Source organism: Clarias gariepinus, chromosome 10 (genome assembly GCF_024256425.1).
Source record: "Clarias gariepinus isolate MV-2021 ecotype Netherlands chromosome 10, CGAR_prim_01v2, whole genome shotgun sequence".
Taxonomy (NCBI): domain Eukaryota; kingdom Metazoa; phylum Chordata; class Actinopteri; order Siluriformes; family Clariidae; genus Clarias; species Clarias gariepinus.
Genome location: NC_071109.1, coordinates 9,860,795 through 9,877,484, shown reverse-complemented (window position 1 = coordinate 9,877,484; position 16,690 = coordinate 9,860,795). Strand labels below are relative to the sequence as shown.

At 36.3% G+C, this 16,690-nt stretch overlaps 1 protein-coding gene across 2 annotated transcripts; it reads left to right on the top strand.

The window, feature by feature from the left end:
* Nucleotides 1-521: 521 nt before the first annotated feature.
* Nucleotides 522-11,962, top strand: LOC128531563 (probable E3 SUMO-protein ligase RNF212). Of its 2 annotated transcripts, none has more exons than XM_053505497.1 (13): nucleotides 522-698; nucleotides 2,247-2,358; nucleotides 4,012-4,073; nucleotides 4,170-4,244; nucleotides 4,816-4,872; nucleotides 4,963-5,021; nucleotides 5,107-5,166; nucleotides 5,432-5,490; nucleotides 7,433-7,529; nucleotides 8,330-8,372; nucleotides 8,606-8,669; nucleotides 10,303-10,372; nucleotides 11,332-11,962. In XM_053505497.1, exons 2-13 carry the CDS (start codon nucleotides 2,250-2,252, stop codon nucleotides 11,480-11,482), a joined length of 906 nt encoding a protein of 301 aa, XP_053361472.1. In that variant the 5' UTR covers nucleotides 522-698; nucleotides 2,247-2,249; the 3' UTR covers nucleotides 11,483-11,962. The 2 variants fall into 2 exon arrangements, with proteins under 2 accessions (XP_053361472.1, XP_053361473.1); XM_053505498.1 differs by lacking the exon at nucleotides 522-698 and adding an exon at nucleotides 843-860.
* The last annotated feature ends 4,728 nt before the right edge of the window (nucleotides 11,963-16,690 follow it).

The following is a 16,690-nucleotide window of genomic DNA, read 5'->3' as shown; positions in this document are numbered from 1 at the left end:
GCTCAAATATACAGAGGCGCAGCTTGTCAACAGCCAAGACAGAAAAGTGCTTGGGGCCCCGCTCCAGCAGGAGGCCCCTGAGGGCAGACACACTTATTCATAATTTTTAAGATAATGGTGATGAATGCTAGTTGAAGAGGCCAGACTCCAGAATTGCCTTTGACCATATAGGCAGATATACCACAAATTCTAAAAGAAAGTTTATATTAGCATAAAAGAAGTTAACATCCACGTTCAGATGTGATGTTGATTAGGATATTGCAATCCAATACCAAGCACAAACAGAAATCCGACTGCACACGATCTAAACACAAAACCAAATCCAACCACCCAGTAAATCACACCTCAAACCCCAAACTGTTGTTATTACACTTGGTTATGGGTAAAGAGCACGACATCCGGGGACCTGGCAACCTGAGTAATCCACGTTCGCGCGCTTTGATGGGATGAAATTTTTCACGCGCGACGCTGATAAATAGTTTGACTAGCAGCGTTAGCTAGGTTTCTAATTAAGTATCGGTCAGACTACAGCATGTTAAAACAGACAGAACAACTCAATAGCTGTTTTGGTGTTTTGACCATTTATTTCGTGATAAATGTGTAAATACATTAATAAAATTTCCTTTTACAGCATTCTATTTATAAACAAGCCGCTAACGAATCTGTGTACAGTTAGTCATCAAATTTGGAATTAACGGGTGAGTTAGCGGCTAATTAACTAGCTAGCTAAATATTTAGACTTAAACCATGTTTATGGTGCGTAGTTAGCCATGTTATTGCAGTGTTAGAATTATTATTTAATTTAAGTTACTTACTCATTCAGCTGATGTATTCGTGAACGTCATTTGTGTAAGGTTCAGGTATGGTATACATTAACTCAAAGGAAAGGTGCAAAAGTAAAATCTGTATTAATCTGTAAAGTGATATCATAGCAATCTAAAATAGCTTGAATACAGTTAAATGATCTATTAAACCGTGGCAGTGAATGAAAGTTTAAAGTGGAATTTCACACCGCAATAAATGACATCCAAACAAGTAAATTATTCTTGAACCTACCCAAGCCAACCTACAATTTATTAAAATAAGACTACAACAAACCAAATATACGATTATTAAGCTTATTTCTGATCAAACTTTATGCATAAAATTCTTTTATTGGTTGATAATTTTGCTAGTTTTAGGAATTCAATTCTTGTAAGAAGCAAAATTCTCTGCCAATAGAGCAACTAATTTTTGCTTATAATTTTTGTAACATTTAGCTAGACCGTATTTTCAAGCCTATGTCAATAATCTTATATTTAATTTGTTGGTTTTTTCATTTTTCGCCTCTGGTTGGTGTACATGGAGTTTGCATGTTCTCTCCCTGCTTTGTGGATTTTTTTCAGGTACTCCGGTTTCCTCCCCCAGTCCACAGACATGCAGATTAGTCCAACTCACATTTTCAAAATGGCAGTAGTGTGTGAATGAGCGTGTAAGTTAGTATGTGATGGGTTGTTCTTGAACGATTTGTTCAATTTGATCAAATCTTAAGTGTGACGAGAAGAACGAGCCATCTATGGGAATAATTTTTTGTTCATATCATTGATTCTGTACAGAAATTAGTTCATCTGTTTAGATTCTTTGGGTTTTCCAAGTCTTTCTTTAATTGCGTAACAGCGCCATAAGCTTAACCTATGCATTCTGAGTCAGAAAGAGAATTGATAAGTGCATCTCTCGAGTTATTCGAGAGAGTATTATCGTAGACTGAAGACCCAGGTAAATAATGAATGAATCTTTTCTTAAACACAATATTTTTGTTTTGTTCGTTGTGTGATCAACAGTTGTGTAAGGTGTTGGATGTTAGGAAAGTAACATGTAATATTTTAATTACTATTTGCTAAAATGAACGAAATGACTCGAAAAAAGATTTGTTCATTTTGCTGAATGAGACTCAGAGATCAGAGTCTGTAAAAAGATCCGAACTTCCCATCACTAGTGTGTTCCCCGCTTTGTCTATTTTAGTTTAAACTTTCATTTATTGTCATTATAAATGGTTTCCTATTACTCATAATGCCATTTGACTACACACTAAATTTATACTAACAAGAAAGAGTAGTTAGCCCTTGGTTCAACTATACCTAAAGACATCCACACATCTGTGCTTTAGTTCTCAACTCTATCCATCTGTCTCACCTTCAAATCTGTTCATGCTGCTCAATCAGAAAACATGTAATATGTATCATATTTTTATTTATGTAATCATACAGGATATGTCCCAGTGGATATGCTGTAATTCATGCTTTAAGTCTCCAGGACCGGACATCCACCTGGCTGTGACAAATTGTGGTCATATAATTTGCAACATATGCTTTCGAAAAGGTAAATTATCTTCAACAACTTAACATAGCTAGTACTAGTTTTGTTATGCATGCACTATAAAATGAGTTGACACTTTATACAGTATAGGTCAGTTTATACACCAGTCAGCCAAAATGATAAATCCACTCACTCATTATGTAAGATATGTAAGATATGTAAGATATGTCAGATGTAACATACACTACCGTTCAAAAGTTTGGGGTCACTTTCTAACTCCATGATCGTTCCTGATTTTTATTTTTTTTCTACATTGTAAAGGAATGCTGAAGGCGTCCAAAAAAATGCATTAATCTCCTTTGAACAGTTAATGGTGAGATGTGTCTTCTACTTATGCTCTGTAAAGACTTCATAACGCCTCTAATCTGGGATGGTGTTAATTTGTAATTTTTTAGGCTGATAACTCTAAATGAACTTCTCTCTGCGGCACAGGTAGGTTTTGGTCTCGCCCTCCTGAGATGGCCTTTATGAGAGCCAGTTTCATTATGGTGCTTAAAGGATTTTTCCATCGAATGATGTTCTTGCAAGAACTATTACAGAAAGGCTGACCTCTGTGTCTTAAACTAACAACTAACTGTTGTTTTTGTTGTAGGTAATTACCTAATTCCATATGTGTTATTTTATAGTTTGAATGAGCAGCAAATGAACAGTTAGTTTTTGAAGATACAGGAAAAATGTAAGAATCTGAGTGACTTTGACAAGGGCCAGATTGTGATGGCTAAACAATTGGGTCAGAGCATCTTCTAAACAGGTGTCCTCTGGTGTGTTCCCAGTGTTCAGGGGTTCATACAGACTTTAAGTGATCCAGGGAAGGCAACTGGTAAGGTTTAGACAGGGTTGTGGTCGTTTATGATGCATTGATGCACATGAAGAGGGAAGGCTAGTCCGTTCTATGTAGCACAAAAATGTTAATGCTGGCTGTGACTAAAAGATATCAGAGCACAACTTGCTTAGTATAAGGCAGTGTAGATGCGAACTGGTCAGCATGCCCATGTACTGCCAAATCCATGCGTACAGTGTACTCATGAGCATCAGAGCAGGACCTTGGAGCAATGAAAGAAGGTGGCTTGGTTTAATGGCTCACATATGAGGTAGCACCAGGATGCATCTCAGGTCCTGGCATTCATGTGAATGTTTCCTTGACATGTACCACTTAGCTAAACACTGTTGCAGACCTACTTCATGCCAATAGTATTCCTTAATGGCAGTGGTCTATTTCAACAGAATAATGTGCTTTGCCACATTGCAAAAATTATTCAGTATTGAACCATTTGAGGAACAGGACAAAGAGTTCAAGGTGTTGACTTGGCATCTGTCTGTCTGACATGTGGACAATTAAATAATAACATACATCACTGAAAGGATCTGCTTCTAACATCTTGGTACAGTAGCAGATGCCACGGCACACCTTTATAAGTCTTGTTGTTTTAATGTTATGGCTTATTGGTGTAGGTGTTCAATTACTGTAAATTACTCTATTCGTTCCATGGGAATGCAGAAGGACCACCACAGAAGCATTGATCATTATCAGATTGTATTAGTGTGGCACTTATAAAGAATTTTAGCTGTTTAGTCTTTATTTTGTAGTTTTGGAATATGTACCTCCTTTTGCTGTTTTGTTGCTGTGCATTAGTCTCAGTACAGTTCTTACTTTAGGAAAAGAAGGCGAGTGTCTGATCTGCAAAGCGAAATGTCAGCTGTCTCTGCTCTCAGACAAAGTAAGTGCCATCAGACTTCATTGTTCCCTGGGTGTAATTAAAATGCCTTTAAGCTTTAAGTACTGGTATAACATTTATGTGTTTATTTTATTTTAGAGCAGCTCAGAAATCAAAGCACTCTTCTCAGATATCAGCACTACTGCAGTCAAGTACTTTTCAGAGATAAGCAAGGTGAGATAACAAAACTGCGTTCATATCATGTCTGCCTCTTTTTTATCGGGAACCCTGACTAGTCAAAGATTTAGTTCATCATAAAGTTAAATAATCCTTGTTGCAGTTTGTTGTTGAACTTTGCTGCTCATTATGTACATTTTCTGGAGCAACTTTGCAAAACATTGAATTATATGAAAATTTCTTTCTTTCTTAAAAAAAAAAAAAAGAAATCGAGTAGTTGGTGCAATACCGCCACCTAGTGACATGGATTGTTGAGCAAAAGATTTCTACTTTGTACATTTCATTAAACAATCAACAGCACAAATTAAGCGAAAATGTTAGTGTTAAATAAAATTTTCTTTATTGAAATTAATTAAATACATCAAAACATGTAAGAAATGTGGCTGATTGAGACAAATGAGACACTAAACATTAACACTATCAAAATGTAAATCTCAATGGGCAAAAATAGAATTAAGTACAATCTACAGTCTACCCACAAATCACAGATCTCTAGATGATAACTTTAGACTTTATTATCACTAAGAGTTCAAAAGCAGGTGAAGTAGACAGTTTTTCATCTGTTTAGGTCTTACAGTTCCAGGCAAGACACCAGAAAAGGTTACTAGCCCACTATCAACAGAAGGTAATCCTTGTGTGATAATTTATTTATTTATTTATTTTTATATAGCTTTTTAAGTAAAGATATGTCAAAAATTTCCATTTATTTTAATAGAGTGAAAAAATGAAGGAGGCTTTGATCAAAATGCAGCAAGAAATGAAAGAAATGTCAAAGTAAGAATTTTAATTAGATGGAATATAACTGTGAAATATAATTTATTCATTCTTCCTGGCTAAGCATCCTTTCTTTTGCACACAGAAAAATTGCAGAGCAGACGGCCTACATATCAAAGTTAGAAGTAGCCCTTCAGCAACAAAGGTATTGCTGCTTACAGCTCTAAAATGGTATTTATTGCTCTTAATATGACCTGAGCCAGGGGTAGCTCAGTGGTTAAGGCATTGGACTACGGTTCGGAAGATCCCAAGGTCAAACCCCACAATCACCAAGTTGCCACTGTTGGGCCCTTTCAGATGTGTAATGACATAAAAAAAAGGAAGTTGCTCTGGATAAGAGCGTCTGCCTAAATGTAAAAAGAATGGTGATAAATGTAATTATTTGATGTAACTACCTTTTTTTAATATAGTTCCCGAGTGGGATTCCAGTCCAGCAGGGATTTGAATACCTCCAATCGATTTAAACCAGGTAAAGCTTAAAATATGTCCAGAATTATTGGCACTCTAAAAAATTAGAATATATACACTACCACTCAAGAGTTTACTTACAAATTTCCTTGTTTTTGTTTAGTGATTTATTTCTACATTTTACAACAGTGGGAATTGAAAACAATTAAATAACATATATGAAATTATGTAATTATGTAACAACAACAGCAGTCAGTTGTTATTTTAAGACACTTTGTTCAGCCTTTTTGGAATAGTTCTTGCAAGAACAGTATTGTTCAAAGTGCATTTGCAAAACCCATCAAGCATCATGATAAAACTGGCTCTAATGAAGATCTTCTCAGGAAAGCAAGACCAAAACTTACTGTGCTGCAGAGGAGAAGTTTATTTAGAGTCGGCAGCCTCAACAATCACTAATTAACAGCAGATTAGATTAAAGCCGTTATGAAGGCTTTACAGATCATGAGTAGCAGATACACCTAAACATTAACTGTTCTAAAACAGATTATTGCATACTTTGCATATAAAGAATTACTCTTATTACTAAGTATTTTTAAGCTCAAACATTCAGGGTCATTTTATAATTCTATAAAAAAGAATTAGTAGTGTAATTAGTTTTTTCCCTAATTTATTATATTATCGAGATGAATCTTGTAAAACACTGATTTTTTTTCTTCTTCTTTTTTCTTCTTTTTTCTCCTTCTTCTTTCTCTTCTCATTTGGAAATATGTGTGGCTTATCATCTTTGGAAAGTTTAAACGTTTTGGCAGAAACAAGCAGGTTTTTGGCTTAAATATACTGGTACTCAATAGAATGCATGGTGCTGTTAAATATTAATAAGATGAACTGCTAACCACAAAACATCCCCAAATCTTCACTGATGTACCGCCAAAACTTATAGCCCTTATCAGGTGGTTTTCCTTGGCAGCCCTGTTAGTAGACTGAGAGTATGTCCACCTGTGTTGCGGTGACCAGCATTTAATTCCTTGACGGGAAACCCCCACTACAGGTTGCCAAAGTCTGTGCACTCTGAGTGCTAGTCCCAAACCAAGTTATACAATAATGAGGAGGGTTGAGTGGGAAAAAGCATCCGGTGTGAAAACCTGTGCCAAATCAAATATGTGGATGTGGATGAACCACTGTGGGAACCCATAATAGGAGCAGCTAAAAGAAAAAGGAATAAAAAGGTCAGGTGCTATGAATTCTGTATGAATTCTTGTCATCAAATATGCTTATCGTGCACATGACCAACAGGTTTAATTTGTGTCCCATAAAGCTACCACATATTTAATGAGGCTTAAAGAATTTCGGTTTGGTTTATTCTTTCAGGAAGGGCTTATTTCTTACAATGTTTCCAAGCAGCTTATTGTTATGAAAACAGTGTTGGTATTTTTATCAGTGTATTATTATTATTATTATTATTATTATTAAAACTCATTACCTGTTTTTTCGTGTTGAAAGTTAATTGATAAATGTTTGCACCTTTTATAAGCCAATGAAGCAGGGTAAAGACAACAAAAGTGTGGCCTAAGGGCAAATTTAACATAATTAGTGATTTATAATTTAATATGTAATAGGTATTTTCAAGAATGACATTTGCCTTTGTTTAAAAATATTACTTACTGGTTTATGCAATTTTTATACATATATTTTTGAGAAAGAAAAATAAGTAAGTGCTGAATCTTTTTTATTAGCTGCACTGCCTTGTATCATATTGAAATTGCCTAAAAATGAATGCAAAGACATTGTTTGTTTATGAGGAAACACAAAGGGAAAAAGCCTGTCTACATTATATCATGTTCAAGACATGATGGTACGTTCACGATAAACAAACAAACAAAAACAACAACAAAAAACTAGGATCTGTATGCCTGTGTGTGACTTGAGAGCACTATAGAATGAACGCCCAGACAATTGTATTTTTTTTTTTCTTTTTTAACTCGATTGGTTTCTTTCTGATTAAGGGTACTCGTCTTCTCCAACTTCATCAGCGGCATCAGTTACAAAAATCCCCTATTCCTCTCCAGTGTGTCTGTCTCGTCATTCATCCAGCGCAAGCTTGTGAGTACCACTAATGCTTTACAATATTTTCTTATACCATGTGCTTTTCTTAATTAATGGTATACCAGTGGCGTATAAGTACTTTATTTATGCATTTAAATGATCCACTGAAGAAACTTTCAGGGGAAAAAGCACATCTCATGACAAACTCTACTCTGAGAATAAGTATGTAGAAAATGTAAAGTTTAATTAAGTGCATTGTAATGATCTTTCTGAATAGTCGACAATCTTTCCATTCATCCCTGAGTAAATAGTTGACACATGGGGAGTCGGGGCACAATGTTACCTTATACGATGGGGGTTGTCTCCAGCACTTTCCTCTGCTCAAAAGCCACAGAGGCAGAAAGGTGATCCTTGGAATGAAAATTCAGCATATCCTGCCTCCATTCATTGGAGTACCTTATTAGTCGAGAGTTGTTTGGATAAGCTTAGCTCTTATGGAGCCAGTGACCACCTCGGAGCTACAGCAGAGCATTGCTGATGCTATAATGACCTGAGTGGCTCACTTTTGCTATGGCTGCTTTGGCTCTGTACACAAACACTTATGTCATGTTGCATCCATATACAGATAAATATACAGGACAGTGATTTCACAGGACAAGACAGTGAAGTCCAGGCATGGATAGTTTGAGGGCAAAGCAGTCTAGCTAACAACAATCAACAGGGGGCAGTCCTGAATTGTCTTTGATATTAAATGTGAAAAGCAAGCAAATGCACTTAACAAACAAAATGGACAGAATGTGTGCTGTGTAATCGACCTCAACTATTAGTGATGCTTATGTAATTATTTTTTACTGCAGAACTGAAAACATGGACATGGACAGCAGAGCTTTTCCCATTACAGTAAGATTTCTATAATATATCTTATTTAAAAAAACAAAACAAAAAAAAAATATATATATATATATATATATATATATATATTTCCCTGAACTATGTCCCAAATATCAAATTGGATCTGTGTATTATGTTTTTTAATCATAGTTCATGTGGTATATGCTACAAGTACCACAAGTCAATTTTATAATTATCTTGATATAACCATCATTTCTGTACATTCTTGATTTCCCAAATAGACCTCAATGTCTGGAAGCGTTTCCAGACTTTGTCTCATCAGCCCACCACAAGATGGCCGAATAGGTTAGTCTGTCAAATATTGTTCTGTTGATGATACACTTTCTTTTACTGATTCTTTTTTTTCTACTGGTTTCTGCGAATTATTTAGGAACAGCAAGATTAAGAGAAAGCTAAACAAACAAGTGCAAGAATTTTTAAATATTTAAAAATAAAATAGTTAATTCAAAATGAAAAAGTACACAATTTTTGCTGTGTGATTATTCAATTATTATTATTATTAATATTATTATTATTTATTTGTTTATTTATTTTACCTGTTTTTACCTGTTAGCTACTTTATTTTTGTACCAGGGTAATGATCCAAAGATCATATGTCTGACAACTGTGGGCAAAATCCCACAGAAATGAATTCTATTATGTTAGAATTCACATTTTAAAAGAGCTCTTGGGTTTTTGTAAATTAACATATAACGAAATTGATTCATGTCAACCTGAACTGATCACAGACTTCAGCTTGTAATAGTTGCACAGTTTTTTTTCCCTGCAAATGTACACGGTACAGCCAAGAGTCACCACCTGGATTTAACTAAGCAAATAGGTAAGAGACGTCCATTGGATAAGTATTGCAGAAATCAATATGTTTTAGATGGCAACAAGTTATTTAAACCTAACTGTTGCAGTGAGTAGTTTCTCATTTCAAGACATATCCTGTGGTTGTTGCAAAAATGCAACTCTGTTTCACAAGGGTTAAATTATTGTACTGAATCGAGAAAAAAAAAGTAAACAAATAAGGAGATTGATGAAACTACTAGAACTGGGTTGAGAACTGTCCAATACAATTTTAAAACCTGAAGAATAGTAGTGAAGAAATATGGTAAGAAAAACCTGAAGGCTGAAATTAAATTGTAAAAACTTGCAGCTATGTTTAATTGTGAAAGTAAGAGCATTTCCACATGCAGTGTGAGCAGGTCTTAAATAAAAAAATTTAAATTTTACTTGTCACATACACAGTCATACACAGTACGATATGCAGTGAAATGCTTAGACAACTGCTCGTGACCTAAAAAGTTTATGCAGTTTACCCTTTTATGCAGCGGTCTGACAATCCGTCATCAATACAAGATTTTGGAGAGAAATGAATGTGACTCTGGAGAGAAATAAATGTTGTGACATTGCATAAGCTTATCGAAACCATGCCACTGCCTTAATCAAAACAAAAGGTGGTCCAACGAAATATTAGAGTGTGTGAGTTTTTGTTTGATTTGGCCTACAACCATTTACACAAGTCTTGACTAAAAGATTAATAAGTCACTCCAGTGTCTGGACTAACAGACTTATTTGGGTAAGCGGGAAAACTATGTACATTCTGTTTATTATTGTGAACATTTTATTACTTTCTTTTTTTAAAAGAAAGGCTTGGGCTGCAGTTTGTGAGAAACTACAATGTGTGCAGTACTGCAGTCAGAGCAGTTAGTGCAGTCAGTACTGACTTTTTAAAATGTAAAGGGCCTTTAAAAGTATATTTTGCAATATTAAAAAACCCACTTGTACATATTTTTACAACAATCCCATAGACCCTCTGTCATTATATTAGTGAACACAAGGGATCCACAGCACTAAGCAACTAAAATCAACAGTGTGTGTATATATTGCAAGCAAATGAAGTTCTCCTAAATCAAAATATCTTCTTTTTTAGGCACCATTCCTCACAGAGCAGCAAGTCAGAGCACCATGGGTAGCCACTCAATACAAGGTGCCAATGTCAGGTATTTTTACCCAAGATCAGACTATGTTGTACATAATTGTATATAATGTGTGTTTTGTGTGCTACGGCAGAGCACTTTATTAGAAACACTATGCCAGTACTGGGTAGGGCCTCTCTTTGTTCTCAAAAGAAAACAGTTCATTATGGCCTGGACTCCACTGTTTTTTCTTCAACTGGTCCATCTTTCTGCAGATTTTGCTGGTGCATTTTCCTGCAACAAATCTTCTATTCTATCACATCTCAAATATGTAGAACATTCCCGACATCATTATACCACCTTCACCAGCCTTGACACAGGGCAGGTTGGGTCCAAAGATTCATGCTGTTGGCGTCACATTCTGACCCTACCATTTATATGCCTCAGCAGAAGTCAAAAATCATCAGACCCGGCTGTGTTACTCCTGTCCTCAACTGTCTAGTATTGATAAAATTGCAGCCTCAGCTATCTGTTTTTGCCTGACATAAATGGAACATGACCGTTGTAGACCATCACAAGTTTTAGCATGTTGCGCATTCTGAGATGTGTTTCTGCTTACCCCAGTCGTACAGAATGTTTTTTCTGAGCTCCTGTAGATTTCTGTGACCCTTCTCATCAACAAGACATTTATATGTGCAGAACCTCTGTTCACTTGACATTTTTAATTTTATTTCTGAGGTTACTCTAGTGACTGTTGTAAGTGAAAATAACAGGAGACCTATATATAGTGGTTTTATAAATACTCAAAACCGCCCATCTGGCACCAACATTTATGTCACAGTCAAAATTGCAGAATGCTCAAGCTAATGGTTAATGCAGATATTACCCGAGCCTATTGATATATGCATGATCTTATGCATTGCACAGCTTTCACATGATTGGCTGATTATATAATTGCATAACTACGTAGGTGTCCAGGTGTTTCTAATAAAGTGTGCAGTGAATGTATATTTGTGATGTTTTTTTTTTGTCTCTCTTTTTAGTAGAGTGCTTTCCAGTAGCCTGAAGGAACCCATGTTGGCCTCCTCCAATAATACCCTGTACTGCAAAGAAACGCCGTGGGAAATGCCGGTATTCAAAATGCCCCCAACGTACAAATACCCCTCCATGCCCTCTCTAGGACCTCCGCCGTGACATATTATAGCGACGATCTTAAAATATCACTAGTGGCTACAGAACAAGGGGGCTATTCTTGTACAGCTTTACTATGATGCTACCCTGGAAACACAACAGATTTAAAGACAAGGTCTTGTGTTCAACTGTTCGCAAGAGGACAAGATTATACATATGCATGACTGCTTGGCACAACTGCAGCAATTTGTAGCTTTCCTTGTTCTCACACCACAATAGATTCATATTAAGTAGTGCTTCAGGGCTTCAGGGTATGATATAATAGCCTTTATGGGTTGCGTGTTTTTAATTTTTTTTTCCCCTTTAAATGTCTGTGCTTGCAGTAATCAATCACAGACGAGGCACGAGTGGGCTGTGAATGTGGATTTTAATATGCTGTGGTATGATTCATTGCATGTCAGCTGCACCTGTGAATCCACACAAAGACAGCGTTTTAGTTTCCAAACTCATAAATACCATATCACTGAATCGTTTGAACTTGGTTGTGCGTTGATGATTTGCTATATTAAAGTGATTGCTTTGATTCGGACATGCATTTTTATTCATTGATGTGCAGCATAAATAAACGTCAAAGTCTTTTTGGTTTCCTAAAAAATACAGTCCTGAACATTTTGTGCTGAAAAGCTGAAAATTGGCAATTTTTATATTTTAAAAGTGTCAAATAAGTAAAGAAGCATCGTTAATATTGTGCTTAAAATATGAAAAAAATAAAAGACCACTGAGCCAGTATGAGTCACTCCAGGAGCCCAATCCAACTTACAGTCCCTGTAAGGCATGTGGTGAAGAGACAGGCAAAGCATAATTGTGTCATAGCTGTAAATGACTTGTGTTACATAGCACGGACGACATATTAACACAACCTCGGAAGTCTTTGTTTGATCTCTGTTCTGCTTCGAGGTATAAAAGTATCTCCTTACAGCACACAGTTCAGGCTGTCACAACTGCACTTAAGATTTACAGAGCAGGATGGCAAGCACTCAAATGCTGCATGTAGCCATTATTTTATCGAGGGTTTGTCATTACACTGAGATGTTTGACAGCGAAGTTGCTGGAATTGGTGTAATTGGCGGACATTCTTGATTGTTAGGGAATCATTCAGGAGTAAAAAAAAAAATGCATTCAAGCAAAGGGAGCAAAAGGGGGAGTGCAATGCAAATTTAGAAAATCCAGCAAAACAAAAATTGTGCTGTCAGATAAAAGAGAGGCGTGCGCACTTTCCTCCTCCGGTTTTTTTCCACATGAACTCCTAGATGAATTTCTTAAAGAGTTTAATCACAGGCATCATTTATTTTTGTAAAGTAAAACTGATGCTGCAGAAAGATTGTGATCTTGAAGTGATTTGCTTTTGATTCTTTGCATCACCCTATATTACAAATCGCTTTACATGCACTCCACACTTAACAATGTCTTTCTGTCTTACCTCTCTGTGCATGTAAAGTTTGTTCTGGTAAAAGCACATCTGGTAGCTCTTTTCCCCTGACGTGGTGCTATACCGTGCATGTGTGTGTGAACAAGCCTGTTTTTAGGTCTTGATGGGGACCAAATGTCCCCACAAAAAGAGGAATATCTAATAATAAGGATATTCTGACAATTAAATTTTGCTTTTTTTTAAGGCAACATTGGATCTTTTTTTTTCGTTACTGGTAAAGGTAAAGTTAAATAGTGTTTAATAGTTACAGTAATAATTGTCAATGAAAGGTTACTGTATATATATATATATATATATATATATATATATATATATATATATGCCAGAATAGTAAGAAGCATACTTGTGTGTATGAGTGAAGAAAGAATGAGCTAAAGTGAAAAACAGCATTTATGTACAATAATCACTTCCCCCAATTACTACAAGAGGGCAAAAAAAAATCTTTGCAGGCAGTTAAATTTCCAGGCTGCTCACCTCTGTGGAATGCAAAGGAAACTCACAAAATCTTGCTGGAACCTGGCGATTAGGAAACCAGCTTATATCTGAAACACTGAAGATTCTGTTTAGCAAATTGTGCAATAAAGAGAAAAATATACTGATCATAATAAACGTATATATGTTTTGCTAAGAAAAATACACTGTTATAGAATTAATAAAAAAAAATTGCAAGTTGCACTCTGGAACCTATAGAGGGTGCTAGAGGAAGAGTTGGGCAGCAATTGTGGTAGTATGTATAGCTAAAGTATGGGCATACGTATACACACACACACACACACACACACACACACATGGTGCTCATTAGCTCCATATGCAGAGGTTGTGTTGGTACGAGCCAACCTGCCTCTGGCTTTGGAGTTCAAACAGCACAAAGCTCAGGCAGTCAGTATTACTCTGTAAATAGACTAAGAATAAGAGATCCAGGCCAAAGACAGACAGGAACCAAACGTCTCCAGAAAGGTTGGCGCGGTTCACCAACGTGTTTTTACGGCGCCGATACAAATCAATGGCCGAGCATTAAGTTACACGCTTGACGAGCCACTCGAATGGCTGTAATTGAACATAAGGTTACATATGTTGGGCTTTTTACGCCCACTCAGACTGAGAGGAGATTGAACAATGGCTTAATTGTATTGTACAGATGGAGAGGCATGCAATCGAGTAAGGCATAAAGCTCTTCATGATAGAGTCACGGTGAAGCAGATGGATGTGAGGGGCAGCCTCGAATAGACTAGAACTCAGGAAAGCAGCAGGTCCAAGTAGCCTAACAGCAAATCGCTACACTTGTCTTGATCCAAGAGGTAAAGTGAGCTAAACTACTACCTATAAAGGATTTTAGTTCTGAAGTTACTGTCCTAGTTATGGAGGACAGTTTTTCTGAAATCAGTAATAAATGTTTAGACTATTCGTACAAACTTCAAATAAATGTAGCTAGTGTTTAATGGTGCCTCTTGAAAAAACTTGTTTAATAGTGTCTTTTGAAGTAGCCATGACCATGTCCATGATTATTCATGATTATTCAATGTTTATTTTATGAATAAATTAAGTAAAACATTTTATGTAGTTATTTATTGATTGGGTAATGCAAAGTAGGAAAATTAGGCATAAATAATATCAAATACAATGGCATCTATAAATAAAAAAGATGACAAACATAAATAAAGAACCAGACATCAGACCACATCAGACACAGTGACCACTATAGAAAGAGAGAAAAGGAAAACCTATTCAGTACCACTCAAGAAAAACTATGTCACAGTAATGTTAAAGCAAACATTGGACTCCATAACCACATCAAACACAGCCAATGAATCACTAAAGACACACACACACACACACACACACACACACACACACACACACACACAGACGCACACATATGGCTTCTTGTGTAGTGCGTGAAATCGTCCATGTCATGCCGCGTAATGCTACACGGTAGACAAATGTTCAAGCAATTATGTACTTCATCAGAGAACTCAATTCAAGATGGAAATGAGTGTAATTGTGAGTTATTTGCACCACGATTGAGCAAGCCGAAGGTAATTTAACGTGCGGACTTGTGATCTTAAAAAGATCGGTCTTGGTCGTGCACAGGTACAACTTTCAAATGGAGAATAGAAAGGCTCTGCCAACAACAAACCTTGGCACAGAAATATACAATAAACATCTGATTACACTCATATTTATACATTTTGTCTGGTGCCTTTATCCAGTGTGACGCAGGACACAATCCAAGCATAGAACTGAGGAGTTGATGGTCATGCTCATTGGTCCAGGAGTGGCTCTAGGGAGTCCTTCAGGTACTAAAGGTTCATGTACTAATTCTACCAGTTCAAAATAAATAAGGGGACTAGTCATCTTTTCCATAGTTAACACACAAATTGTTTCAAGACAGGACTGTTTTTTTTGGCTGTTTTATTTGTACAGTAAAGAACAAGTCAAACTAGCTTTGTTAGGCTATTCTGTCAAAGAGAAAGGTAAATAAAGCAGTTCGATAAATATAATTTCAAATTATAAATTTTCATATTGCAGTATTGTGGATGTACCAATTATTAAATGTCCCATTATTTACCATTTCTTTTGAGTTAATACAGGTCTCAAAGCTCCTCCAGTTTGTGTGTGTGTGTGTGTGTGTGTGTTAATGCTTCAGCTTAAATACTCTGATCATGCATTTTCTTCATACCTCGGACTCCCTCTGTTTCACTCCTCCTCTAAAAATGCCATTTCAGTGTATATGAGCCACTGCTGAGCCACACCCCATCAGATAACAGAAGAGCTGAGCAACAAGTCAGGGGAGAACCTTTAACATCTAATTGGTCAACACAAAAATGGAAAAAGAACAAAAAGCGGGGAATTACATTTTTTCTTAAGTTTTTTGTTTGTCTGTCTAAAAATTACTAAAATGTACATTTATTAATATTAGGTCCTTTTTATTTTTTAGTTAGTTTTAACAATAATACATCCATTTGGGAAACTTTAGGAGTGGAATTAAGAAGTTAGCCATGCACACACATGTCCACTTTATGCAGTGATGTGAAAATGATTATGGTCCAGCAAATGCATCTGCTTTGTGCAGATGTATTTCTGCCTTAGAGGATTTTGTGCTCTTTGCAGTACATGACAGATAATGGATGCATTTAAATAGAAAGCGCTTATCATCACTTCACATGCCACGATTTGCCCAAACCAGTAACTCAGTCACATATGTGTGTTTCCTTTGTGTTGCCTACAGCAACCAGGGCCATTCCGGTAGTTCATCGAAATACACAGCTCCGTGTAAAGGACTAGGTGTGAACAGACACTATTGTACACGTGAAACATGCATGAACTCTCAGGCTCGGCAGGGATTTGGGGTAATTTCCTGCGCTGGGCCCATCGAGAGAAAGCGTCATGCCCTTGGGCCAGCTGTCATTGTGTCTTTGTGGAAATAAAAAATCTAAATCAGACCTTTTACTTTTGTACAGCCTCAGGACATACAAATGAGACGTGCCACCTAGGAGAGATAAAGCAAGCATCTCCGAAAGTCATTACTCTAAAAGCTTGGCTGTTTTATACAACAGAGAGCCTTTGTGCAATGGTAATGAAATGATTTAAACCCCAAAGTTTTGAGCACAACATCTTGAATCACTTATTCACATGCAGGTAAAGCTTTTTTTTTTTTGTTCCATGGAGTGTTGTGCTGATGTTTTTGTTTTCGCTGTCAGAAAAGGGAGCAGGGGAACATTTTCTCAATAGTCACATGGGGCTGCTTTCAGATTTACAATAAAGTACAGCAAGACTAAATT